At 45.2% G+C, this 27,921-nt stretch overlaps 1 protein-coding gene across 1 annotated transcript; it reads left to right on the top strand.

The window, feature by feature from the left end:
• Positions 1 to 496: 496 nt before the first annotated feature.
• PRIM1 (DNA primase subunit 1) lies at positions 497 to 27,119 on the top strand. Its single transcript, XM_054977416.1, has 13 exons — positions 497 to 637; positions 2,675 to 2,832; positions 4,539 to 4,645; positions 6,111 to 6,184; positions 9,487 to 9,623; positions 12,243 to 12,301; positions 12,871 to 12,980; positions 15,269 to 15,360; positions 16,988 to 17,099; positions 18,998 to 19,067; positions 21,832 to 21,923; positions 23,178 to 23,276; positions 26,234 to 27,119. The coding sequence occupies exons 1-13, from the start codon at positions 535 to 537 to the stop codon at positions 26,251 to 26,253; spliced, it is 1,233 nt and encodes a 410-aa protein (XP_054833391.1). The 5' UTR covers positions 497 to 534; the 3' UTR covers positions 26,254 to 27,119.
• The last annotated feature ends 802 nt before the right edge of the window (positions 27,120 to 27,921 follow it).

The following is a 27,921-nucleotide window of genomic DNA, read 5'->3' as shown; positions in this document are numbered from 1 at the left end:
CCACCCCTACTGAGTAACCACAGTTTATCTCCCACCTCCCAATTGGGGGGGGGCATTAGGAATGTCATCCCAAATTGAGAAATTCTTGGAGATTTGGAGAGTGGAACCTGGGGAAGTCAGGGTTTGAGAAGGGGAAGAATTTCAGTAGGATATAATGCCATAAAGTCCACCCTCCAAAGCAGGCATTTCCTCCCGGGGAGCTGATCTGTGTAGCGTGGAAATCAGCTGTAATTCCGGGAGAACTACAGGCCTCACCTGGAGGTTGGCAACCCGCCCACATCTTCCACCCGCACTGCGCTTTGTATGGGCGAATAGGAATGGGGGCGGGGGGAGATTTCCAGCTAGAAAAGTAAAAGGAATCCACCAGAGGGAGTCCGAGGACGCGCTGAAACGAAGGCCTTTCCTCGCCAGAACTACAGTTCCCATAAACCCCTGAGCCCATGATGTCACGAAAGGCGCGGCCTCTCTTGATTGGCTACCGGTGAGAAACGAAACTGGTTTCTCCCGCGTTTTCTTCCCTTCGCTCTTTTCGGCATGGCAGAATTTGAACCTGGCTCTTTGCCCGACCTGCTGCCCCTCTATTACCGCCGCGTCTTCCCCTTCGGCCCCTTTGGGCGGTGGCTGCGCTATGGTGACGGTGAGATGTGGGGCTGGGATATTTGGGGTCCTGGTGCTTGGGGGGCGTGGGGAGATAGAGGGAAGTTAGAAAACCAGCGGGGTGCATGGGGAGGGGAGGGGTCAGTGCAGCTCTTAATGTTTAGGTCGGCTCCAAAAACAGTTTCCTGTATGGAGAGCACCTCTGAGCATATCCAGAGTTTCCTTTACTCAGTATTGAAGAAATATGAGATGTGGAGAAAAGGGCTTTCGGGGTGGCGAGTGGGATACCTTGGAGCATTCTCATGGAGGTAACAGGGTATGATTCAGCACATTTTAATCTTGAGTACCTTAGCGGCCCCCTTCGCAACATCATCTTTGAATGGAACTCCCCCCCCCCCCCCGCCCACACCTGCAAGAAAAACAGCGTTGGAGATAAAGCAGCTTTATGTAGGTCTATTTACGATATCTGCATAGGATGCAGAAATCACAGGCATGCTTCCAGTCCAATGAGACCCATGCGCCTGGTGGCAGTCAGCCAATTCCTGCGTATTAGGTTTGATGCCTCTCTGCTCTGTGACACTTTTTAAGGTTCTGGGGGAGAAGTCTGAATTGTTGATCTTATGGGCAGGATAAAACAACTCTGCTAGCTATCAGAAGGGGTTTCCTAAAATCCCGCGTGCTCCTCCAAGCATCTGGATGCTGCCCTAAGATTTGTAGCTCACCCCCCTCTCCAATCCGTGTGCCTGGTTAATAATATCCAGTGTTACTGAAAAGCCACTGGATTAAAAGAAATTTGAGGTCACCTCGTTAAGTTGACACCAGTAGGTCCCAGGCACACACAAGACAATATTTCTTTAAACAATAGCAATGACCTTACGGAATTCAGTACCACAAAGTGGGGAAACGGCTATCAGCTTAGGGCACTTCTAAACAAGAGCTAGACTGATCCACAGAGGAAGTTCTATCGATGTCTATGAGCCATGAAACCCAAATGGTTCCTTCACATACATTGGAAATGTGCATTAAGTATCAGATGCTCAGCAAAATTATTATATGCTTCCTGAAGGCATTTGACAGATTGCTGTCAGAAACAGAATGCTAGACCGGTTGGACTTTTGTGTGATCTAGCAAAGTATTTGTTCCTGATGAGCAGGGCTTTTTTTCTGGGAAAAGAGGTGGTGGAACTCAAGACCACACAATGACATCACTTTGGGTCAGCTGGAACAAGGGGGGAGTTTTTTAAAATTTAAATTGCCCTTGGCAAAAATGGTCACATGGCCGGTGGCCTCGCCCCCTGATCTCCAGACAGAGGGGAGTTTAGATTGCGGAGGGCAATCTAAACTCCCCTCTGTCTGGAGATCAGGGGGCGGGGCCACCAGCCATGTGACCATTTTCAAGAGGTGCCAGAACTCCATTCCACCACGTTCCTGCTGAAAAAAAGCCCTGCTGATGAGGATGTCATTAAATAGTATTTTGCGCTATGTAGTACCTTTAATATGTCTTTTCACATATATTTCTTGTTGCAGTCCTTTAAAATAACTCTAAAAAGCGATCAGTATTATTACCCCTAAATTGTAATTGAAGCTGATAGTAGCGTGCTTATGGCAGCTGTAGGCAATCCCCGGCGTGGATGCTGACAGAAACAAACCAGACCATTTTGCTTGGCACCCGGAGCCAGGTCTTTGCCCAAGCAGTCACGGTGCTGGCAGCACTGCTAGAGCCATTGGTGTGGGCAAAGGTTTGGCTTATGTCTATCACCGCTTTGCCGATCTGTCAGCCATCAGCCCAATCTCTGAGATGTTGGCAGCACTACTGGAGTTTGGCTTGCTCCAGAAGTATCTGTTCAGGTACAACCCTCTTCTCAAGCAACTCCCCAACTTACGTTGGCCAGCATGGCAACATATTCCCAGGTAGACAGTGCTTTCCAGCGCTTGGGCCAAAAAGGTTGCTTATCTCTGGCTTGTGAGTTTATGGCAGAAGCAAGGATCAAACTTGCAACTTCCTGAGTTGTAATTCTGTCCCTTAGCCTCTATGTTCAGTATAACTAGGATGTGATTTTTTTTGCTTTCTGTTGCAGTATCCAAGAATTACTTTCAGCGGCGGGAGTTCTCGTTCACGCTGCATGATGATATTTATGTCCGTTACCAGTCTTTCAACACTCCCCAAGAACTGGAAAAAGAGATCCAGAAAACATGTCCTTACAAAATTGACATTGGGGCCGTATATTCACACAGGGTATGGAGTGCTGCAGGACAATAGAGCTCATGCATTAGAACAGGGGTGGGCAATTGTTTTGGCTCGGGGGCCACTTTGTGGGAGCGGAGGTTAGCGGAGGGCCACACCTTTTAAAATGATTGCATTCATTAGTTAACTTTGCATTTCAGAAAAGGTATAAATTGTATCATAAAAATCAATAAATATAAATTAAATTAAATAATGGTAGTTTTATTCAATTTATTTATTGTGCTAATTTCATATCATCTATAGCTGCAAGCACATTTAATTTTAGAAGGAAATCTCGGTTCAAGGTGGATTTTTCTGACTGTCTTGGCGGGCCACAAAAAACTCTGTAGCGGGCCGCATGTGGCCCACGGGCCGCAATTTGCCCACCCCTGCATTAGAAGAAATCTTTGACATATATCTGCTCTGTCCCCTTTCTTCAAGTGAGATGAATGTCATTTTAAAAACAGTTCTGTATGGATTTCACGTTGCACTTTATAGAATGAAAAACTGGGGACCTATAAGGACGTGCAGGTGGCATCTCACTTTTCCTCCCCTACTATTTCTTCTTTCCTGGCAGTCCCCATGCTTCTTTACCTACTTCTTTTTCTCCTTCTCATTCACCAGCCAACCTACCTTTATCTGCCCCCTGTGTTCAGTTTTCTCTTCCTTCTTCTCAAGAAAAGTCAGGACTAGCTGGGTGATGGCTGTCATGCCAGGTCCAGTGGCATGGGTACTTAGTCTCCAGTGGTTGCTGCCAAACCTGCCCCCAGCAAGCCCTCCTCCATTAGAGGACATAATAGGGGAAGGGGATGGAACCCCTTCCAGATCTGTTTTGGCATCCAAGTCCTGCTTCCGCTATCTCACCCACCACCTCTATCATTTTGCTTTACAAAAAACAAGGTTTGGAAGGCTCAACAACAGGGCTTTTTTTCAGGGGGAACGCGGGGGAACGGAGTTCCAGAACCTCTTGAAAATGGTCACATGGTTGGTGGCCCCACCCCCTGATCTCCAGACAGAGGGGAGTTTAGATTGCCCTCTGCACCACCATTTTCTCCGAGGGCAACCCACTGAGTTCCACCACCTCTTTTCCCAGAAAAAAAGCCCTGGTCAACAATATTGTTGCTTAGCAACCTCCAAAATAGTGACTGCTCAGTGGGTATTCTTTTCTTAAAGCTAGGGGCATTGGTTCTATTATTTGGGGGTGTTTTAAGCCCCCAGTGATTTTTTTTAAGAGTTCAGATTTCTCTGCAAACGTGGGACCGCCTTCAGGTTTGTAGAGAAATTCCCCATTTTGCAGTTCTGATCATCCAAACTATGGCCCAGTTCAGAATTAGATATATGAAGTGGTAGACAGTACCTTGAAACATTAGAAATTTGTCACACAAACTATTATTCCCATTTTACAGCTTAGAGGAATAGAGTCTGTCAGTTTTCTCGACTGTTGGTTTACTGGGGAGGTATTGAGCAGAGAGTGCTATTCTCATTGGTTTCTCCAGGCTAAAATGACAGATTTCCAGAACTTTTAAAAAACCTTCTTGAAGGGCTGCCCATTTGAATTAATATTAAAAATACTCAGGTCATTGACAGCTCAAGTACAGTGAAATATAACCAAATTACGGTCAAGTCTTGTTACTGTTGTGAAACAACAACACTGAAATCTAGACCGTGGTCATCAACGGTTATTTATTAGGTGATATCCTTTCTGATTTTCTTTGCAGCCTATCCAGCACAACACGGTACACATGGGAGCCTTCCATGCCCAGGAAAAGGAACTCGTGTTTGACATAGACATGACAGATTACGATGATGTCAGACGATGCTGCAGGTATTTTTATTTGTTTTCTAGGTTAGTGATGCAGAGGTAGGCAGCCTGCATGGTAAGGTATCATGACTGTGACAGATAGCTGAAAAGGGAGGTGTGTAGAGTGTTGACCAGTCCTCCTCAGCGCTTTCTGGGCTTCAGAAGGCATTATTATGTTTTGGTGTCTTGCAGCACTAGAGGACTAGCAACTTGTTTTTGATTTTAATTATTAAATTGTGTGCTTTATTGTTTCATATGGGTTGTTTCTGATACCCAGGGCTTTTTCAGCTGGAACGCGGTGGAATGGAGTTCTGGCACCTCTTGAAAATGGTCACATAGCCAGTGGCCCCGTCTCCTGATCTCCAGACAGAGGGGAGTTTAGATTGCCCTCCGCGCCAGCAGCGCGGAGGGCAATCTAAACTCCCCTCTGTCTGGAGATCAGGGGGCGGGGCCACCAGCCATATGACCATTTTCGCCAAGGGTGATTTAAACTTTAACCCCCCCCCCCTCCTGTTCCAGCTGACCCAAAGTGACATCATTGTGTGGTCCTGGGAGCATGCTCGCACTTTGTGCATGCACATGTGGTACCAGGGGCACCACCTCCCTCCAAGAGTTGCCCCTGTGCCGGCAACCCACTGAGTTCCACCACCTCTTTTCCCAGAAAAAAGCCCTGCTTAAATCTGTGTACCTTGTAGGTCAGTCCCAGTTATGTGACTTGGTTCCAGAGCAACAAAAATGCTGGCAGGAATATTTTGGAATGGCATGGAAGTAGCCCAAGAGGTGGGATGCTGCACAGCAACGCAGGCCATCTCCTGAGCGGATGCAGTTTCAAAAAGCCACCGTGCCACTCTTTATCCACGTGAGACAACCTCCCCCCCCCCCTCACACGCTGAGGTTTTGGGGGGGGGGGGGTCCCAGATCAAACCGTCTTGTAAAGAGCCTAAATTCACAACTGGGACAAAGCCCTGGGACTGTGGAACAGCCTCCCTTTTGAGGGTCGTGTGTGCCCCGTTGTGCTCCATCATCTGATAGGTGAAAAGGGAGAGGAGCTTGCATTGTTGCTCCCATCTTTAATTTAGCACGGCTTCTGTTTTCCCCACCTGCCTTACTAGCAGGGCTTTTGGGGGGAGGAAAAGAGGTGGTAGAACTCAGTGGGTTGCCATCGGCAAAAATGGTCACATGGCCAGTGGCCCCGCCCCCTGATCTCCAGACAGAGGGCAATCTGAACTCCCCTCTGGAGATCAGGGGGCGGGGCCACTGGCCATGTGACCATTTTCAAGAGGTACCAGAACTCTGTTCCACGGTGTTCCAGCTGAAAAAAAGCCCTGCTTGCTAGGTTTGTTTTGCTGTTTTTTAGGTCTGTTCCATTTCAGGAAGACTTAGTTGTCTTTGGTAAGTTGCCTCGAATGATGGGACAATTAGGAGAGCAATCTTTATGTGATAACTAAATGGAGCGGTACTTAACTGTTTTCATTCTTGCTCTCTCCAGCTCTGCTGAGATCTGCTCCAAATGCTGGACTCTCATGACCATAGCCATCCGCATTATAGACAGGGCACTTGTGGGTAAGTGGCGTGGGGCTGTTTGCTGTTTGTTTCAGCAAAGCTTCTGCTGGAGATTTACCAAAACCAGAACCTGAGTGTCAACTAGAATCTGTCTGCCTACATTTGTACCTTTTCTCCAAGGAAGCTCAGAACTACATCAATGCCTTTCCCTCCTCTTTTTCATCCTCCCAACAGCCTTGTGAGGTAGATGACAGTCAAGTGGCAATTAGAACTAGAGATGGGCACGAACTGGGAAAAAACCTGAACCATGTGGTTCATGGTTCATCAAATTTTACGAACCTGCCCCTGGTTCGTGAACTGGTTCGTGAAAACGGCACATCCAGGTCAGAAAATAATCACTTCCGGGCCAGCGGAAGATCACTTCTGGGTCAGCATAAGGAAGTCCATCCCCTGTTGCCTAGGAAACTGATTGATTGGCACCAGGCTGTCTGCAGTGACAAACCAAAAAACAAACCAGCCTAAAGTTCATGGTGATTCGTCAGAAATGGGATCTGACGAACCAGCCTGGTTCGTGCTTAATTTTGGTTCGTATTTCGGTTCGTGCCCATCTCTTAATTAGAACCCAGATCTTCTTGGTTCTACATCATAACCAGGGCTTTTTTTTCAGGGAGAACGCGGGGGAACAGAGTTCCGGAACCTCTTGAAAACAGTCACATGGCTGGTGGCCCTGCCCCCTGATCTCCAGACAGAGGGGAGTTTAGATTGGGAAGGCAGTCTAAACTCCCCTCTGTCGGGAGATCAGGGGGCAGGGCCACCAGCCATGTGACCATTTTCTCCAAGGGCAAACCACTGAGTTCCACCACCTCTTTTCCCAGAAAAAAAACCCTCGATCATAACTATTATACCACACTGTTTCCCAGCATGGTGTGGGAGTGTTTTCATTATTTATTATTCAGAGCCATCCATGTGTCGTGATGATTTGTGATGCAGTTGTTACGTAATGGAAAAGGGCATAAAAGAAGAGGCATGTAAAGGAAAACATTAAAAATGGGACCCAACGGATGCTGCTTTCTGTAGTTCCACAAAGTTGTGGTTGTGTATAGAAAAGGAGGTGTAAGGCTCATTTTGCTTAGTTACCAGATCACATTTCTTGGAGGGCACCTATCCCATCTCTCTTGTCTACAGTCTCTTGTCCTTAATCTGGGGTAGATGTGTATCCAGCCCAGCCTACTTTTATAATCTTCCTTCCTATTATGTGGGCTCCCTGGCTCCCTTTTATACCTCCTTCAGCTTTGTTATCATTATCAGGCCATTTGGCCTAAGCTTCTTTCTGTAAACCTGTGCGATACTGTGGCTAGAATGGGTTCAAATGTGTCATAAAGGTTGCTGGATGAATTTGGGCTAGTTGTGCACACTCAACCTGACCTACCTGAAAGGGTTGTTGTGGGGATAAAAAAGTGAGAGGAGCCATAAATGCTGTCCTGAATCCTTCGGAGAAGGGTTGGCCCTGAGCCTGCTGGTGCGGGGAGGGTGGAATACAAATCGAATAAAATAAGTAAATAAATATATAATAAATTTAGAGATAGACAGCAGTAGATTGCTGCCGCTTACTATTTTGTATCTGTTGATAGGACATGACAAAATATTTTGTTATTTTATGTTATAGTTAAACATTCTTTTTAGTATTTATTAGTTGTTGATACTGATTTTCCTATGTGTATTATTATTAACAGGGCTTTTTTTCAGGGGGAACATGGGGGAACGGAGTTCCGGAACCTCTTGAAAATGGTCACATGGCTGGTGGCCCCGCCCCCTGATCTCCAGACAGAGGGGAGTTTAGATTGGGAAGGCAGTCTAAACTCCCCTCTGTCGGGAGATCAGGGGGCAGGGCCACCAGCCATGTGACCATTTTCTCCAAGGGCAAACCACTGAGTTCACCTCTTTTCCCAGAAAAAAAACCCCCGATCATAACTATTATACCACACTGTTTCCCAGCATGGTGTGGGAGTGTTTTCATTATTTATTATTCAGAGCCATCCATGTGTCGTGATGATTTGTGATGCAGTTGTTACGTAATGGAAAAGGGCATAAAAGAAGAGGCATGTAAAGGAAAACATTAAAAATGGGACCCAACGGATGCTGCTTTCTGTAGTTCCACAAAGTTGTGGTTGTGTATAGAAAAGGAGGTGTAAGGCTCATTTTGCTTAGTTACCAGATCACATTTCTTGGAGGGCACCTATCCCATCTCTCTTGTCTACAGTCTCTTGTCCTTAATCTGGGGTAGATGTGTATCCAGCCCAGCCTACTTTTATAATCTTCCTTCCTATTATGTGGGCTCCCTGGCTCCCTTTTATACCTCCTTCAGCTTTGTTATCATTATCAGGCCAATTGGCCTAAGCTTCTTTCTGTAAACCTGTGCGATACTGTGGCTAGAATGGGTTCAAATGTGTCATAAAGTTTGCTGGATGAATTTGGGCTAGTTGTGCACACTCAACCTGACCTACCTGAAAGGGTTGTTGTGGGGATAAAAAAGTGAGAGGAGCCATAAATGCTGTCCTGAATCCTTCGGAGAAGGGTTGGCCCTGAGCCTGCTGGTGCGGGGAGGGTGGAATACAAATCGAATAAAATAAGTAAATAAATATATAATAAATTTAGAGATAGACAGCAGTAGATTGCTGCCGCTTACTATTTTGTATCTGTTGATAGGACATGACAAAATATTTTGTTATTTTATGTTATAGTTAAACATTCTTTTTAGTATTTATTAGTTGTTGATATTGATTTTCCTATGTGTATTATTATTAACAGGGCTTTTTTTCAGGGGGAACATGGGGGAACGGAGTTCCGGAACCTCTTGAAAATGGTCACATGGCTGGTGGCCCCGCCCCCTGATCTCCAGACAGAGGGGAGCTGAGATTGCCCTCCACGCCGCCAAGCGGCGCGGAGGGCAATCTCAACTCCCCTCTGTCTGGAGATCAGGGGGTGGGGCCACCAGCCATGTGACCATTTTCTCTGAGGGCAACCCACTGAGTTCCACCACCTCTTTCCCCAGAAAAAAAGCCCTGATTATTAATAATACCAGTAAAGGAGCTGGTGTAGTATTTGGTGATGAGTGAGAACTGAGAGCCAAGAGGTTGTTGGTTCCAATCTCCTCTTAACCATGACCTCAACTAGGTGGCCTTAAGTAAGTCCTAATTCTCTCAGCCTTGGCCCCACCCCACCCTTCTGCAATATGGCACTGATAATGCTAACCAACCTTAAAGGTTTTCTGTAAGGATTATTAAGAAAATGTGTGAAGTGCAGTGAAGACTCCTTGAGTACATGCTCACTGTTGTTTTCTGTTCTCCCTCCTGTCCCACCAGAGGATTTTGGAATCAAGCACCGACTCTGGGTATATTCAGGACGTAGAGGGGTGCATTGCTGGGTGTGTGACGATTTTGTCAGGAAGTGGTCTACGACTCTCCGCTCTGCAGCAGTGGAATATCTCACCCTGGTGAAGGTACGGTACTTTCAGGAAAGAAGGAGATGGAATTTGACTAGGGAGTTAATGTTCCACCGAATGTGGTGCTGATTGGTCATATCCAAACAGACGTTAGGAATGAATTCATTTCAGAGGGGAGCACGGTTGTTCTCCATAGAAGGGATCTTTGGATATCACAATAGGAAATTAGAACAGGAATTGATAACACTCAAGAAATAACAGTGCTTAAACAGTGCTTAAATAAGATTACATTTGTAACTTAGATTGTAACAATATCTATAATTGCAAACATAGGACTGTCCATTTTAATAGCCTTTCCTTTTCCAGAAATATACTGCCCTGGTCTCAAGTTACTAAATGAGTATTATAATTCAGAATCAGATTTCAGATTTATTACGGTCAAATGACCAGCAAGAAAAAGATCACATATACAAACCACAGTTCCTATCAACATAAAAAGAGAGAAAAGATTTAGTTAAAACTGTTACCATACTCTGCAGATAAATAATCCTAAAAAATAAAACTATCTTCAGTCTCTCTCTCTTAGAACAGGAATTTATCTTGCTACATTCATTGCTAGAGCTCATAAGAATAGTCGTGCTGGTCCAGACCAATAGCCCATCTAGTTCGGCTTCCTGTTTCTAACAAGTGCTACTCAGGTGCCGTAGGGAAGTCCACAAGATGGTAACAGCCTTTGCCTGCTGACGGCTCCCCAACATCTGACAATCAGAGGCATTTTCAGTCATTTTGCTAAGATGGATGATAGTTAACCATAGAACTATCTTCTAGTTTAAAAGCAGGTTGAGATTTTTAAGGATTGTACAGAAGAGCTACAAAACCTTGAAATGGCTGTTTGCATTAGCCCAAATCCACAGGTTGAGGATGGTCATATGCAGGGCTTTTTTTCAGCGGGAACGCAGCGGAACGGAGTTCCGGCACCTCTTGAAAATGGTCACATGGCCGGTGGCCCCGCCCCCTGATCTCCAGACAGAGGGGAGCTGGCACGGAGGGCAATCTCAACTCCCCTCTGTCTGGAGATCAGGGGGCGGGGCCACCAGCCATGTGACCATTTTCGCCGAGGGCGATTTAAACTTTAAAAAACTCCCCCCTTGTTCCAGCTGACCCAAAGTGACGTCAATGCGCGGTCCTGAGTTCCACCACCTCTTTTCCCAGAAAATACGCACGGACTCACTCAACAAAGTGTGAGTGAGTCTGTGTGTGGCATGAGCCCATCTTGCACCTGTCTGCAGCATGGAAGGTAGCCGTGTATTCTGGAGATGACTTCTTCAGAGCACTGTAAAAGGATATCTGTGCAGGTGTCTTTCCTCTCCTCTCTATACAAAACAGGAGAGTTTATGCCCTTTGTTTTGTAGCCTAGCCTGTCACAACCAAGTGAGAATGAAAGGAGGTTTCATTCAGTTTCCAAGCAGTTGGCATTGTCTGGTCAGCTGTGAATGCAACCGTTATACTAAGGTGACCAGATACTATGATAGGTAGAGCCCTTGTGCTTTTAATAGTCCCATAGAAGAAAGGATTTTGACAGGTGCATGGGTTAAAAAACAGTTTTTTAACTCCATTATTAAAGGTACAAGGGCTCTCTCCTTTGCATATAGCTGTTAATAATAGCAGTTATTAATAGCAGTTATTAATAGCAGTTAATAATAACAACAACAACAACATTTGATTTATATACCGCCCTTCAGGACAACTTAATGCCCACTCAGAACAGTTTACAAAATATGTTATTATTATCCCCACAACAACAATCACCCTGTGAGGTAGGTGAGGCTGAGAGAGGTCTGAGAGAGCTGTGACTAGCCCAAGGTCACCCAGCTGGCTCCAGGCGGAGGAATGGGGAATCAAACCCGGCTCTCCAGATTAGAGTCCTGCACTCTTAACCACTACGCCAAAGAAGGGAGGAGGGCTTTATGCCCAAATCTAAAAAAAATACAGGGAGGCAAAGCCAATAAGATGCAGCATTGTTAACAGAAAAGATCCCCGTGCGTTTCAAGCTTTACATGGAAATGTGCTCGACGGGCAGACTCATCGCATCTCCTTCTGTTGAGGGGTTATATCTCCAGACATGGCTGATGTTTCACCAGAAGATGCGAAAATGTTTTCCACCCTGTTGGAACAACTTCCTCTGATAAAGGTCTTGAACTGTGTTGGGAACTGGAACCTTTCTGTGACATAATGCTACATCTTAATAGTTTTGCCTTTGCATTTTTTTTCCTCATCCTGTGCCTTGGAAAAAGCCCACATCACCAAAATCCAAGGCCACCATATTGCCATTACCCGGGCCAGGCCTTGGCCTTGCTTTTAGCTATAGTGCTGTGGTGATAACTTGGCCCCTCCCCACTTCTCTGAGCCAATGGGAGTGAAGCCATGTTGATCTTGATGCTGAGTTCAGCTTCAGGTGCTCTAGAAAGAGGATCCTTGAGAGGAGGGGGGAAAGCGCAGGCAAGGCAAAAGAAAAGAAGATCCAACACTGTGCTCTCACTTTTTAAGAATCAGTGCTGTGCTGCCTGGAAACTTTATAAATTGAAATAATAGTAATAATAACTTGCAGCTCTGCATAGGAAAAACAGGCAGGAAATCCTCTGTTCACTTTTGCACATTTAAAAAAATTCTTTGTAGGGTGGCGAAGAGACCATCAAGAAAGTGACCCTCGCCGACTCCATTCACCCCTTCGTCAGGTCAGTTCATGAGACAATGGAAGACTGTGGGGCATGTGTGAGCTCAGGGCCGCAACCTCCGTTCTTTAAATTATGCTTGAGAAGCATGGTGCATTGTGGGTATCTGATGAAGAAAGGAGGCAAGTTGGTGCCACGGTTGTCGCTACTGGTGAGGTTAACGGGCAACTTTTTTCCCACAGAGTTGAACAGGAACAGCGTCTGCTTTCCAGAGAAAAGATTGATAGTTTGTAACACAGAAAGAGCTCTTTGGCTCCTCTTGGTGCCCCGAAAGGACATCTGTACTTAATGCAGTTTTTTAGGGGAGTTCTGTTTTTCACTTGCAGGTGAAAAGAGTATAGGTTAATAAAAAACCTTCCCCGTTCTCACTGAACTAAGAGAACAGCCTTTTGATTCCTTTTAGAAATCTGATTCCCCAGTACCGAGCAAGGGCAAATGAAATGCCAAGGAGGGAATTTCCGTGAGTGCAGCTTTTCTCGCCTCTCTGTCACAAGCAAATTTCCCTTTTCTGCAAAGAATTAAAAGTTCAGGAGTTCCAGGAGTGTTGCTGATGTTCTCCCTCTTATTTTTAGGGAATCACTAAACGTGGTGGAGGAATACTTCGAAGAGTATGCTCTTGTGGGTCAGGACATACTTGGAAACAAAGACAGCTATGATAAAGTGTTGGCTCTGGTCCCAGAAAATATCCTTTGGGGGTATTCTGAACGGTTAGGGGGGCACATGACTCGCTAGGGAGAATAGTTTTCCATTACTTGTTGGTGCCCTGCTCATAAATAGTCACGACACCTAAAAAAATTGGGCCTGGGGATGGGCACTTGAGTTGATGCCCCAGTCAGGAAGCAAGGACACTTCTCATGGCTCCTAGAAAAATCTTGCTGGCTCTTAATTTTTGGTTGAGACTCAAGATTTCTCAAGTGTGAAGCCTGATCTGAATATGAAGCAAAATGAAGTGGCAGAATCGAAAGGCAGTAGATTGGAATGTACCCAGGGCTGGCGCGCCCATTGAGGCCAGGTAGGCGGTGGCCTCAGCATGAGGGCACCGGAGGGGGTGTCGGGGGCAGAGGCGCGCACCGCGGAGCTGGCGTGGCTGGGCCGCAGCTGCTGCAGCCAGCCAGCCCTGTGCCGCCATCGCCGCCACACGCCCCCGGTCGGGCACAGCAGCCATGAGCCGCTGCCGGGGCAGAGCGTGGAGCAGCCTCTGCCCGCCACCCCAGCCATCCGCCGGCCAATGCCCCCGGCTTGTGCTGCATGATGATGTCATCACACAGTCTGTGGTGCACGTGTGTGGGAGGTGGGGTGGCCGCAGGCACCAGAAACCCTGGCGCCGGCAGTGAATATACCACTATGATCTTTTAAAGAAAAAATTCATAGACATTTTTTAAAACCCTAATATATATTGGGGAGATTCTAACCCAACCTGCTCCTTTTCTGTGCTGATTTTCTACTTGGGGGGATTTTACATAGGTGAGCATCTAAAGAATGTGACCCACCGCATGCAATCAGGTGATAGCCAATGTGAAATGGAATTTAGAGTGTCTGACGAGGATCTGGGAGGCCAAAGAATTCTTTTGTGCAAGCCCCCTTGAAATGAATTTGAGCTGAGCCTTGGGTATGTTGATGTGGGGCGGGGGGGTCAGCAAAGGAAACAGTGGAGGCCACATTAAACACCAGAGAGAAGGGCAAAGCCCAAAAAGATATGATAAAGCTTCTTATGAAAATCCCTTTCTTTCAAAGGTATGCTGTAAAAATCCCCAAAGAATTTGAAAAGTATTCCGTGGGGGTGTCTTTAAAAATGTGTACTATCAGAAAAAACATTACTGCTATATAAGAATGAGTAATATACTGCAAAAAAAACCCAAGCCCCACCTCATTTCCATCGTAATTAAACCTCAGCACATATTAAAAACTCTCTCAAATGTCTACCTTTGAAAACAGCAAACTTTATTTACAGAAAAGGGTGCATTAACAATTTATTTATTCAATTTATACCCCGCTCTTCCCACTAGCGGGTTCAGGGTGGCTTCCAACAAATATATTATTAAAAATACAATAAAACATTACAAATAGTATAAATATCAATATTGATACACAATTTTATATCAGCAGTATAAGAATCCAGGCGCCACCAAACAAATCTGACCACTACAGAGTCACCACAGCCACGAGTACTACCATGATGTAACTCCAAGGCGGCTGCTAAAGGAGGGTGTGGCGGTCAGAAGAGGGGACAAAAAGCTGACCCCTAGTCAAAGGCCCGGCGGAACAGCTCCGTCTTGTAGGCCCTGCGGAGCTGTAAAAGGTCCTGCAGGGCCCGGATCTCCATTGGGAGAACATTCCACCAGGCCGGGGCCAGGGCAGAAAAGGCCCTGGCCCTAGCTGAGGCCAGCCAAAAGTCCCTCGGTCCAGGGACCACCAGAAGTTGCAGAGTGCAAGGCCTTATGGGGGGCATAATGGGAGAGGTGGTCCCATAAGTATGCAGTCAACCAGTTACAGATCCACTTAATAGTAATAGGATCCAAACCACATTTTACCAACTTGTCGACAAGGATATTATGTGGAATATGTGTGCATATTATTTAAAAGCATTAACATGGAAACAATAGTACAGAAATGGAACTGGCAAGTACGGCTGGTGTAGAGTGGTAGTTAGAGTGTAGGATTAGGGCCTGGGATGTCCGGGTGTGAATCCCTTGCACAACATGGAAGCCTATCAGGTGACCCTGGGCCCATCACAATCTCTCAGCCTAATTTGCATGTCACAAGCTGGCTGTTGTGAGGATTAAGTGGAGGGGGGGGGGACGATGTGAAAAGCCACTTTAGGTTCCCGGTCAGGGAGAAAAGTGAAATGGGATATAGTTAAAAATAATTTTAAAAAGTAACTTTAAAAGACAAGAGGGTGCTATTTGGCCTTTCACCCTTAGGCACAAAATATCTTAAACCAGACTTCAGAGTCCTTAACAACTTGGCCACCAGTTCGAGAGACACTTCAGAAGGAATTCTGTAAAAAGCGCGATTCAGTTCAGCGCTGGGAGCTTTTGAAAAACAAGACAGAAAAGCTGAATGTAAGTAAATGGGCGGGGGGTGGGAGGGAATGTTTCATGTTTCTCTCTGATGAGCAGGGCTGGAAGGAAGAAAAACCTTTCACTTCTGTCTGGGAGGAAAGATTGACAGCTGGGTTCTAAGTGGTGAACTTCCACTGGATGTCTGGCTTCTGAAGTCTGGGAAGCAGCGAGCTGTAGCAGCAAGCTTATTGGGGGACAGTGCATTAATTCTTCACGGGAGGAGAGATGTCGCTCCAGGATAATTAGATAAATCCTAGCTTAAAGATTTTGGGAGCTTTGGGCAAGGCAATCCTTCATCCAGAAGAGATGGCGTATATAAACCAGGAGCCTCCTAAACTTTGCCTCTGATCTTCTTGAGTGCTGCATAAGAATGGAATCACTTTTGAGCCAGACATTGAGGCCTTTCCGTCCTCTCGAGCCAGATCTGCTTCTTACTTTAAGAGCCTCGGAATGTGCTGGGGTACGTGCAGATGATGACTAGTCAGCCTACTAGGGACCAGGTGCTGGAGAAAGCACTTAAGAACATAAGAGACATCTTCTCAGCACTTAAGAACATAAGAGAAGCCATGTTGGATCAGGCCAATGGCCCATCCAGTCCAACCACTCTGTGTCACACAGTGGCCAGAAACCAGGTGTCCTCAGGAGGTCTGCCAGCGGGGAAGGGACACTAGAAGCCCACCCCCCCGATTGCTCCCCCAAACTCCAAGAATACAGAGCATCACTGCCCTAGACAGAGAGCTCCATCTATACCTTGTGGCTAATAGCCAATAAGACTTCCCACTGATTTTTTATTTATTTCTGTCATTTATAGTCCACCTTTCTCACTGAGACTCAAGGCAGATTACACAGAATGAGATTAGCACGATCAGTATCAAGGACATTTCCATAAACGATGCCATAGGGTAAATAGACACAATTTTACAAAGACACAGCATCAACAAGAATCCAACACAGAGTAGAAGAAATATGAAACAGAACATAATCTTCTAGGACTGACATTAGACATCATGAAGCACAGGCAGTACATAGGAGTTCATATTTAAAGCAACAGATAATATGTAAAGCAACACAATGGTGAAGTCTATGGTCCCTTTGATGCCTTCAAATTCTTTTGCAAAACTGTCGTTTTTGGCTTTGAGGTCACAGAATTGTCTCTTGGTTGCTATAAAGGCACAACTCATTCTGCATCACGACTAGAGATGGGCACGAACCAGAAAAAACCCGAACCATGCAGTTTGTGGTTCGTCAAATTTCACGAACCAGCCCCTGGTTTGCGAACCGGTTCATTTGGTTCGTAAAAACGTCACATCCGGGTCAGCAGAAGGTCACTCCCGGGTCAGCAGAAGGTCTGCAGGAAGTCCATCCCCTGTTGCCTAGGAAACTGATTGATTGGCACCAGGCTGTCTGCAATCACAAACCAAAAAACGAACCAAACAAACTAGCCTAAAGTTCGTGGCGGTTTGTCAGAAATGGGATCTGATGAACCGTGGTTCACGAACCATGAACTGGCCTGGTTCGTGCTTAATTTTGGTTCGTGCCCATCTCTAATCATGACTAACCTACCTCTAGTAAAGATGGAGAGGCATACTTCCAAAAGGTGATCTGGTTGCCATCTTTCCTTTCCAAGAAAGTACGCTGGGAGATCATGCTGCAGTACTGCTTTCCCCGGCTGGACATTAACGTTAGCAAAGGAATCAACCATCTGTTGAAGAGCCCTTTCAGCGTTCACCCCAAAACAGGTTAGTTTCATGATGCTACAACTTTTTTAAAGCAAAGAAAGAGAGATTTAATGTGGCGAAGAGTAAAACTCGGATCAGGAAGTTTACAATGCAATCCTATGCAGAATTACTCCAGTCTAAATGAAATAAATGAGTGTAGGCTGCAATAACTCTGCATGAGATTGCGCTGTTAGATACCCAACTCTGCTGCAAAGCTCAGCATTGGGCCACTGACTGTCTTTCAGTCTAATCTGCCTACAAGGTTGTTGTGAAAATAAATGGGATAATTCCGTACGTATAGCTTTGAGCTTGGAAGGACAGAACACAAATGTTTAACAACCGTCCCATGTTTTTCAAAAGCATGTGGAACTGTGTCTGCTGATAACCAAAAGGGTCACGATTACCATGTTTGTTTTCTCTCCTTTTGTTGTAAATCAGAGACAAAAGTGACAAAGGGCAAGAACCTTAATTAAGTTAACATGGCGTATATCCGCCAAACTGAGAACGAACATTTTGAAGAGAAAGGAGACCTGCATGTTGCTTTTGGATATAAATACAGAATGAGAATTGGTTTGCATTATACGTTGCTTTTCCTTTGAGTCGCTGTAATGATCGTAGGCCCTTTCCCACCTGGGGACGTTTTCTTGTGGTTCCCATGATATTGCTGCTGCTGTACAGTAGCTTCCCCATGGCGAGTTTCCTGCATTTTCCCTTGCCCAGTTTCTGCAGCTGCCCTTTCCCCCCCTCTGGTCTGAGGAGCCTTTTTCAAAACTAGTTCTTGACATGCTGATATGCCCTTATATCAATATGTCAGTTGCTGATTTTTTTAAAAAACCTCAAAAAATCCTCTTACTGGCATGAGAAAGGTAAAGAAACAGTGTTAATGTGAGAAACAGCAGGGAAATCCAGAGCTTTCTGCCCACAGGCTGCCATCCTAGCTTTGCTGTGATATTTTGCAAGGCATTGCCAGAAAGCAGGTTTGGGAAAAATCATAGAAAATGCAGGGAAAACCTAGGAATTGTACAAATAGTAGTAAAGTCCATAGTCCCTATCCCTTTACTGCGACCACTTTCTTATACTAAAGCCCTCTTGAATCATTGTTTTTCATTGCTTGCGGAAAGCCAGGAGAGTGAGAGCTTTCCTAACCTCTTCAGGTAGGCCGTTCCATAAAGAGCCGCCACAGAGAATGCGCATGTACAGGCAGCTGTTGGTTTTGTCCATGTGCAAGGTGGCACCTACAGAAGACCCTGTTCAGATGAGTGAAGCTGCCGTGGTGGAAGAGAGGTGGTCCCATAGATACGACACGAAGAGCTTTGTATGTGATAGCCAATGCCTTGAATTGAGCCTGGAAACTGATGAGTAGCCAGTGGAGTGACTGCAGAATGGGAGTAGTATGCACGCTTCTCCTGGAAATAGCTGAGCTGCAGCATTCTGCACCAATTGGAGTCTCTTGAGTTAACTTAGAGGGCAGACCTACATGCCGGGCATCTGATCCTTTTAACTGCAGATTTCGGGGACTGTAGTGGGGACCTGCATACAAAACAGATGCTGTGCCCCTGAGCCATGGCTCCATCTCGTCTTTGTTTCCTGCAAGTTAAGCTTCTAATCATCAGTGGGTTGCATCCAACAAATCATGCGTACAGCAAAGCTGGTGGGATGAGAGCCCCACCATAGCCCATTGACCTCCCCCCGCCCACCTACAGAAATTCTGCTTTTGGGGATCAGAAAAGCATCAAGGGTAAAGTGGTGAGAGAAAGGGAATTTTGGAAAAACCAACCTCCTTGACAAAAACGGCCTTCCAACTGCAGAAAATAGTAGTTGGATATAATCTAGGACGTCCTTTATCTCGCTCAACGCCAGCGCTAATGGGTTGGGGCAGGGGAAGTCAAGAGAATGATTCTGCTTTGTGCCTCTTCCAGGCCGTATTTCAGTTCCAATTGACCTGCGGAAACTGGATGATTTTGATCCATTTGCTGTTCCCACTATAAGGTATGGTTCATTTTCTTTGGGGTAATAGCCTTGTAGTATAAGGGATCAGGGTGGTGGGAGCACATGCTGCCTCTTGAATGGTCTTTATTTTGCAACTTTATCCTACCTTTCCTCCAGAAGACTCAGGGTAGCATATGTGATTTTTCCATCTACCATTTTATCTGCGCAGGAGCCTTGCGAGGTAGGGTTAGGCTGAGAAAGAATGGCTGACCCAAAGTCATCCAGTGAATTTCATGACTGTGGAGCCCAAATTCTTGTAGGCTCTGGTATATCTTAGGAATGACCTTGAATCTGATTAAGGAGTGAATGAAGAGAGTTCATTCAGGAACTACAACTTTAACAGAAAAGGGAGAAACAGAATAGATACTGGGAGAGAGGGACTCCCAGGAAGAAGCAGGAAGTAGCCTAAGAATTCCAATCTGGAGACATGCAAGGAGGACAGAAGAGGAAGAAAGATCTTAATTTGTTATCTATCTAACTGTCAGATTTGCTACCCTCAGCAGGTATTCACACACACAGCAACGACCTTTATTGGCATAAATAATACAGACGGAGCAGGAGAAATGTTGTAGAATAAGTTCATAGGGCAGCACAATCGTGTCCCCAGGCAGCAAAATTACCTCGAGATACAGCACAGTTGTAGGAGGCTTTATAAAATGTTACCCTTGACTTCCACACATAAGCCAGGAATTCAGCAACGGATAGAGTTATTGCTGGACTCTTGCCTGCTAAGAAATTTTAGATCCTTATCCAAAAAATCCCTCTGCACAGGAAAAAGGGGACGAATCAATAAACTGCGCATAACAGAATATTTGGGGCAGCGAAAAAGAATATGTGAGATTGAATCGGGTTCCCTCAGAGTACAGTCACACAGTCTATCCCTATACGGCAGGGGTCCTCAAACTACGGCCCGCGGGCCACATGCGGCCCGCCGAGGACATCTATCCAGCCCGCCGGGTGTTTTTGCCGCCACTGCCTGTCCTGCTTAGCAGCCAACTCGTCCCAGGCCCACAGTGCGCATGTGTGGAATGTGCGCCGCACTCTCCGACTCCCCTCCTTCTCTCTGTCTCTCGACTCCTCCTCTCAGTCTCGGGTGTGATCTTTTTTTTGCGGTTAAGGGGGGCCTTTTTTTCCTGAAGTTAGGAGGTCTTTTTTTGCAGATAGGGGGCGCCTTTTTTTTTTGAAGTTAGGAGAGCCTTTTTTTTTAAAGTTGGTTGACAATCTCATTAGCCAAAAGCAGGCCCATAGTTCCCATTGAAATCCTGGTAAGTTTGTTGATTTAACTTTACTTGTTCTTCATTTTAAATATTGTATTTGTTCCCGTTTTGTTTTTTTACTTCAAAATAAGATATGTGCAGTGTGCATAGGAATTTGTTCATAGTTTTTTTTTAGTCCGGCCCTCCAACGATCTGAGGGACAGTGAACTGGCCCCCTGTTTAAAAAGTTTGAGGACCCCTGCTATACGGAATACCCCAGTATCTTACCCCCTGCAGGTATTCTGTGTCTTCTGCCTTCTCTGTACACAAGACACTGGTCATTTCCACACATCCTAACGTCGTGCAACCCTCACAGGACGAGGGTGTCTTCGTGGCACAATTTCTGACATCATCACGCCACGAAAACAGGATTGTGGCACGATGACGTCAGAAATCGGGCCATGAAGCCGCCCTCGTTCCGTGAGGGTTGGGCAACGTTAGGATGTGCGGAAACGGCCATTGTATTTCCACCCATTCTGACCACAACACTACACTGGCTCAGAGTGGATCTGTAGCAAGAGGTTTTTTTCCATGCCACAGTTACACTCTCAGCTGGCCATATCACACTTGGGTGCTTGTAAATCATATGCTGGGAGTTTCATGTTCACAGCCTCAAGTGTGGTTTTTTTAAAGTTTCCAAGCGCATGGGAGCCAAATTGCAACTGTGGAGTGGTTATTGTGTATGCGGTCCACAGCAAACACAAAAGACAAGTTTACTATTGGGAACAGCTTTTCAGCAAAAATATTCACTATGTAGGCCTGAGTTTCTGAACTGTCACTGCAAATCTGGTTACTCTGTGTCACACATTAGACAGCAAAAATATGATATTTAGATTGATCAGAGCTGAATTGATGCACAAGCCAAGCAAGCTACAGTTTAGGGCCTCTAAATAAAAAATACTAAGTTTTAGGGTTTTGATAATAATACGGAGCTGCTTTTAAACTTGACATAGCTTAAGGTCTCAGCCCTGCTCACAGTTTGTTCTTAAGATTTTTATGGGCCCAAACAAGAGTCCACTCCCAAAGGGAGGACTTGAGTGGTTTGTCAAACTTACAAAACGTAGCATAAGACACGGCACAGAACTGTGAAGCTGTTGTGTGTCCTCAATTCTAACACTTCCATCTGGACTGCAGTATCAATACAGAGCCATTGTGTAGCTGTCCTGCCCAAAGTTACAGATGTTGCCTGTGCAGTCTATTGAGACAGCATGCTGTCTATAGTGGCTCTGTGCAGCTCTTTGGCAGAAAGGGATAATTACTTGCCGTAGGCTTCTCAGCATTCTAATGTCTGTTGCTAACATGGACAACATGCAGTTTTTATCACTACATTGGACAGAAGTATATTGACTGCCATCTTACAACAATTACAGTGCAATCCTATGGATACTCCAGTCTAAGGCCATTGACCTCAGTGGGCTTAGACTGGAGTAACTCTCCGTAGGATTGCACTGTTAATGACCCTAAACCAGTTTTGTGAATTTCCTTTCACTGTTTTTTGCTATTTTTAGCCAACTGTGCTGTGAACTGGATAAAACTGGCAATGACCAGGGGGAAGAAGAGCAAAAGGATGGGGTGCCAGAAAGCCCTCGCAGGAATAGAGGTGAGTGCAGAAGACCCTGAGAAATCGCCATAGTGATTGCTATAATTTTCTTTGGTCTTCTCGAGGGCGTGTGTATTAAATAAAGTAAAATTTTCTGCATCTGGGCAACACAAAATTCTGGACCAATGTGTGGATCTTGCATAAATTATCAAAATGTGCACAGGTCTACTACTTGGTGTAACTTATGCTGGTTTTGTTAGTCGTGAGAAGGGGTAAGAAGCTGTGCAGGTCATCAAAAAATGGACATCTTATTTGGGCTTCTGAGAAACTGGCACAGTTCAAGCACTCCATTGAAATGATCATATATCTGATAGCCATAAGCCTCCCATCTCCAGGTGCAGATCAAAAAATCTACTAGGTGGGGAGGGGCATTTCAGGGCTGGTGTAGAGTTTTTGGAGGAAAACTTAAAAGGGGAGGGAGAATCCAAAACCACCAAAGCGGCCATTTTGAATTGCCCGGACAATCCCAGACTACAGCCTTGCCACAGCCATCTACCTCACATACAGTCTTCTGTAGAATCTGCTGAGGAGCTCATGGTCTTTCCCCAAATATCAGCAGATTGAACATTTGCCCACTACTTTGGGTTGCCAGTTCAGGGGGCCTCAGCAGTGTTAAAAGGGTCAGAAGGGAAAACGGGCAATGTTTTTCTTGTGTCTGTCCAGACATTGCATTGCTGTACTGGTTGGCCTCTCCTCGCCAGAGGAACAATGGAAACACACTAGTCCACAAGGTTTGGTAGGCCTTGTCATAGCGCTCACTACAGTTCCTGTACCTCTCCCGAGGACTGGTCTGTAACAACATCAGCGCTTCCAAGTCCAATGTACTCTAAAGGCATAGTCCCAGAGAGCCCCTGTCTTTCTACAGAAACTGAAGAAGGGCAGGGATTTCATCAATATGCAGGCATCTGACTGCTTTCCAAGTCTTTCTGAAATTGGTGTGAAGTTAGAGAAAGCCCCGCTCTTCTCAGGGTCCCGAAGAAACACAGTGGGTCTGACCCTGAGGAGCAGGGACAATCCCAGCCTAGACCTGGAGAGGAGGGTAAGTTTGCCCTCTAGTCAAACAGGACTTCAGAATTGGTTTATATTTCAGTGGCAGGCACATTTGTTGACCCCCTGCTCTCCCAGGCCCTGACCATTTGGAAACAGCTGCCTCCGGTGCTGCCCCTGGGGGTTATATATTATTCTGTTAAAATAATTCAGGGTGTTCATCCTAGACTGAACTGACCCATGTGTGTCCCCCCCATCCCCTTACAGGTTACAAGAAAACCAGTCTGGCTCCGTATGTGAAAGTTTTTGAACAGTTTCTGGAGGAGATGGATAAATCTCAGAAAAGAGAACATCCTAAGGCCAATGGTAAGGCTTCGGCAGGAAGGACTGCACTGGGTTGTGCTTTCTGTCTCCGTGTTGCTTGCGATGCTGCCCAGGTCACACTTGCCTGTGTGGAATCGTTCTAATAGGGTTCCCCCAAACAGCTTCCGTGAAAGCGCCAGAGCCTCACTTTAGATAACAAATATACTTCTCAACATCAGTGTCTCTGATCTTTTGAAAAAAAATGACCCAGTTATTCTAATATCCATCGATGGAGCGTGACTTATTACATTCTGTGAATGAAACTTGGGGTGGAACTCTGTGTTCTAAGAAATGTGTAACTGCTGTCGAAAATAGCCTTGAGTTCCGTTTCCCCCTCTACAACAAGCAATACAATTTTTTTCTGCTGTGTTTGTTATGCTGTGAGAATCCCTGCCCCCACCAGCAGCAGCCAGTCACAAAGGGTAAAGAAATGCACAGGGAAGTTGAAGTACATGTCACGGGGGATCGGTGCAGGGGGGACAACAGGGCTGCTATATTTGGAAGTGCCCTGTTTTTAACAGACAGACAGACAGAAGTACCATAATTCCTATTAGATTGCTAGGGATTCTGTACAGGGAAAACTTTGGCCCAGAAACTGGCATGTGGGAGAAATCTGAATCCCCACCCTGCCATGAAAACTCACTGAGTGACCTTGGGCCATTCACATACTCTCCACCTAACCTTCTTCACAGGGTTGTGAGGGAAAAATTGAGGAGAATGATGTAAACTGCTTTGAGTCCTTATTGGGGAGAAAGGCAGGGTATAAATGAAGCAAATTATGAAAGAAAATGAAGCATTATGAAAGCACCAAATAGGGTGCATATTACACCAACATTGCGCGAGCTGCATTGGTTGCCAGTGGAGTATCGGATCAGGTTCAAGGTCTTGGTATTGACCTATAAGGCCCTGTGCAGACTGGGGCCAGCGTACCTGAGGGACCGTCTCTCCCCGTATATTCCCCAGAGGACCCTCCAATTGGGAGAAAAGAAATTGTTATCAGTCCCTGGCTCCAAGGAGGCCTGCCTGCCTTGACTAGAGCCAGAGCTTTTTTGCTTTTTTAAAAATTTTTTATTGGTGAGTACATAGTTATTACATACATTTCCCATCATACCTAATTTATTTCAACCGCCACCCTTTCCCTCCTCCCTCCTCGTAGACTTCCAACAGCTTTCCAACCCTTAACCTATCTTATTACTTAACTTATTTTCCATTAAATTCTTCTAAATCATATATGTATTATATCTCTTACTCTAAGCATATTCAAATTCTCTTATATATATACTCTATCAAATCCACTAATATATCCATTCTCTACATCACTGTTTAAACTGTATATTTTTGATAACATCTCTTAATAGTAATACTAGCTTAGGTTAATTAATAGCTAAATTTTCCCATTAGTGGTAAAGTTACTTCTCTCTTCTATTTAAGAAATCACAAATTAATAGTTCTCAAACTGCCACAGTCCTCCTTTCACATCCCATTTTTTTTCTAGATATTGTTTCAATTTCCCCCAGTCTGCAATATATTCTCCTGGATCAAGGTGAGCCAGAGCTTTCTCAGTCCTGGCTCCTACCTGGTGGAACACTCTGTCTATCGAGACCAGGGCCCGGCAGAATCTACTATCTTTCCGCCAGGCCTGTAAGACAGAGTTGTTCCGCCAGGCTTATGGCTGAGGCTGGGCCTCCGCTGGCTGGAGGATACAACATCTACCCCCCTCCCTATGAGAGCTGCCCACCACTGTTCTTAAGCTGCTGCTATGTTCAACTGTACTGTTGCACTATTTGTTATTAACTGTATTGCCGCCATCAAGAAAAAGAGTGCTGCTATTTCATATTTTTGTATGATGCTTTTAAATGTTTTATATGGAATGTTTTTAATGCTGTTATCCGCCCTGAGCCTGCTTGCGGGGAGGGCGGAATACAAATACGGTAAGATAAATAAATAAAAATAAAATAAACTGTGAAGCATTCTGCATGGAGTTGCCCTTGAAAACTGGCTGGAAATTTCAGTGGGTGCAAAATGTGTCACATAAAGTATCAACAGTTTCTTCCTCAACAAAAAACCTCCTACCAGTGCAGTACTTAACCGAGTGGCTCCCTATTGTTTTCTGGGCTCAACTCAAAGTGCAGGTTTTGATTTTTAAAGCTATAAGCAGCTTGAGTACAGCTGTATGAATCTGAGATCAGCCAGTATCGCCTTGTTATGAGAGCCTCTATGATCAGAGGCCATGGGCACCTCGGATAAGTTTTTCAGCACTCGCTTTCAGGTTGTGGAACTCCTCTGCTCCTGGGCATGCAGGTCATCTGGTATAACTTGCTTATTTTATATTGTCCTTTAAATTACATGATTTTTTCATTTTAAAAAAAAGCTTTGCTAGCAGTGAGATTATTTTTTAATGTAGCTGCTATGTTTTTAGACTACTGCTATGGGTTTTTATTTTGCAGCGTTTTGTTCCTGCTTTTTTGAACTGATTTGGATTTTTTTAATGTTTGATTATTATCGTGTTTGTAGTTAGTGTTGTTCTTTACCATAAGCTGTTTTGGACAATCTGTGGACTAGAAAGGTGAGCAGTAAATTCTCTAACAAGCAGTCCTAAGAAGGGTTACACCCTTCTAAGTCCATGAACTTCAATAGGCTTACAAGAATGTAACTCTGTTTGGGATTGCACAGTAAATGAGTAAATGTGGACAGAAGAGGCAGAGTCTAGAAAATGGGACAGCTAGAAGTATGTTCTTGTTTCACAGCCATCGATCACCTGTTATGGGGGGAAATTATTTACTACTCCTTCATTTGGGCGACATAATCTGGTTTTTCAAACTGTATAACTTTTTTTTTTACTCTGAAATTTTCTCCATCACCCGCCACATTGTCAGCCATGTCATCTGTTGTACGACATGCCAGTAATTTCAAAGTCTTGCATTAAAAAAGATTCAGTTTGTCTCTTCTCTTTCTTTTAGATATACAAATGGATTTCTGAAGTTTTGAATCTGTGGATGTGCAGTAACCGTGCCCAATTCCACGTATCGAGAAAACGCATCCAAGTGCAAACGTGGCTGCTTGATCATATTTTCGCACTAACCAAGCCAGTTTAAGGAACAGATATTACCCACCTTTTCACTAAACTTTGTCCTTTGAAGGCTCCAGAGAAAGAACATGAAGTCTACTTGAAATGACTCGCAAGATTAAAGTCAAAACATCTTAAGGTGTTTTTCAGTTTTGCATAAGGTGGTGGGTCCTCTGGTTGGTACTTGGAAGGAAGAGAAATCTGTAAAAATACAGAAGTGATTCGGTGATCAGGAATTCAAAACATGACTGAAAATGTGCTAATTGAAATTAGGAAGACACAGTTCAAATCCCAATCGGTTTCTAAATACAAAATAATGGGTTGGAGCCAGTCTAAACTTTCCACTAGTAGAACACACACTTCTGTAAGCAGAACAGAACTTGCCTTTTCCTCCTCATCTGCAGCCCAATGATCACCCAAAATACTGTTCCTGGAGCACTGAGGACCCTCAGAATTGGCATGAGGGACAAATTGGAAGTCTGCAGCAGGAAGGGGGAGATGGCAGAAATGACATCTCCCCTTCCATAAGAGGACGATTTAAGTCTGGATCCAATCTATTATATATGTGTGTGTGTGTATGTCTGTATTAACACCTGGGGCAGCTGTTCCATACCCAGCTGAACCTATTTGTATCTTTGCTATTTTTTTATTAGAATTTGTAAATTTACAGTTTGGGCACTGATTTTGCTAAACATGTTTCTTAATGTTCCAAGTAGGAATGTGATTCATTTTATTTTTATACTGCATTATCTTCAAAAATTCTTTGTAAAAAAAATTAAAACGTCATAAAAGTACCAGCCTGTTTATCTGTTCCTCAGTGTGAATAGCTTGTAGTGGTAAAAGGTAAAGGTAGCCCCCTGTGCAAGCACCGAGTCATTACTGACCCATGGGGGGGATGTCGCACCACGACGTTTTCTTGGCAGACTTTTTACGGGGTGGTTTGCCATTGCCTTTCCCAGTCATTTACACTTTACCCCCAGGAAACTGGGTACTCATTTTACCGACCTTGGAAGGCTGAGTCAACCTTGAGCCGGCTACCTGAACCCAGCTTCCGCCGGGATCGAACTCAGGTCGTGAGCAGAGCTTGGACTGCAGTACTGCAGCTTACCACTCTGCGCTACGGGGGCTCCTATAGCTTGTAGTGAGTTGGATCCAAACTGAATTTGCCATCAGTGGATTGGAACTTCCCGACCTCCCCCTTCCCATGGCAGCCTACTGATCGCCACAAAATTCTGTTGAACAGGGGCTGCCGAGGAACAACATGAGGCGGGTCTTCAGCAGAAAAGGGGTAAAGCCAGGGATTGATTCCAGCATATCAACAGTTGGGGATGGGGGTGGGCTAGTTTGTTTAAAAACTCACTCGGTTTGTTGCAAAAATGCAATTGCTAGTTGCAGTAGGTGAGCAGCTGTATTGCCTAACATAAGAAAATCAAGGCACAGTCATAGATACGGTAAGGGGTACAGTGGCTCTTGGGAAACCCAACAAAGGGAGGGGCTGCATATGTGCCAAGCAGCACCCCTTCAGGATTCTGGCAGTATAGTAAAATGGAGTCAAAAGCTAGTCCCAGCAAAGAAGTATAG

The sequence above is a fragment of the Eublepharis macularius genome, chromosome 4 (assembly GCF_028583425.1).
Source record: "Eublepharis macularius isolate TG4126 chromosome 4, MPM_Emac_v1.0, whole genome shotgun sequence".
Taxonomy (NCBI): domain Eukaryota; kingdom Metazoa; phylum Chordata; class Lepidosauria; order Squamata; family Eublepharidae; genus Eublepharis; species Eublepharis macularius.
Note: the sequence above shows the minus strand (reverse complement) of the source record. Positions and strands in the feature narration are given on the sequence as shown.

What these genes read in the sequence shown, in the direction of transcription:
- PRIM1 (XM_054977416.1), top strand. Translation starts at nt 535, where the DNA reads ATGGCAGAATTTGAACCTGGCTCTTTGCCCGACCTGCTGCCCCTCTAT. An exon ending in CAGCGTTCACCCCAAAACAG is followed by an intron (nt 17,100 to 18,997) that starts GTTAGTTTCATG and finishes TGCCTCTTCCAG; the next exon opens with GCCGTATTTCAGTTCCAATT. An exon ending in TTTGCTGTTCCCACTATAAG is followed by an intron (nt 19,068 to 21,831) that starts GTATGGTTCATT and finishes TGCTATTTTTAG; the next exon opens with CCAACTGTGCTGTGAACTGG.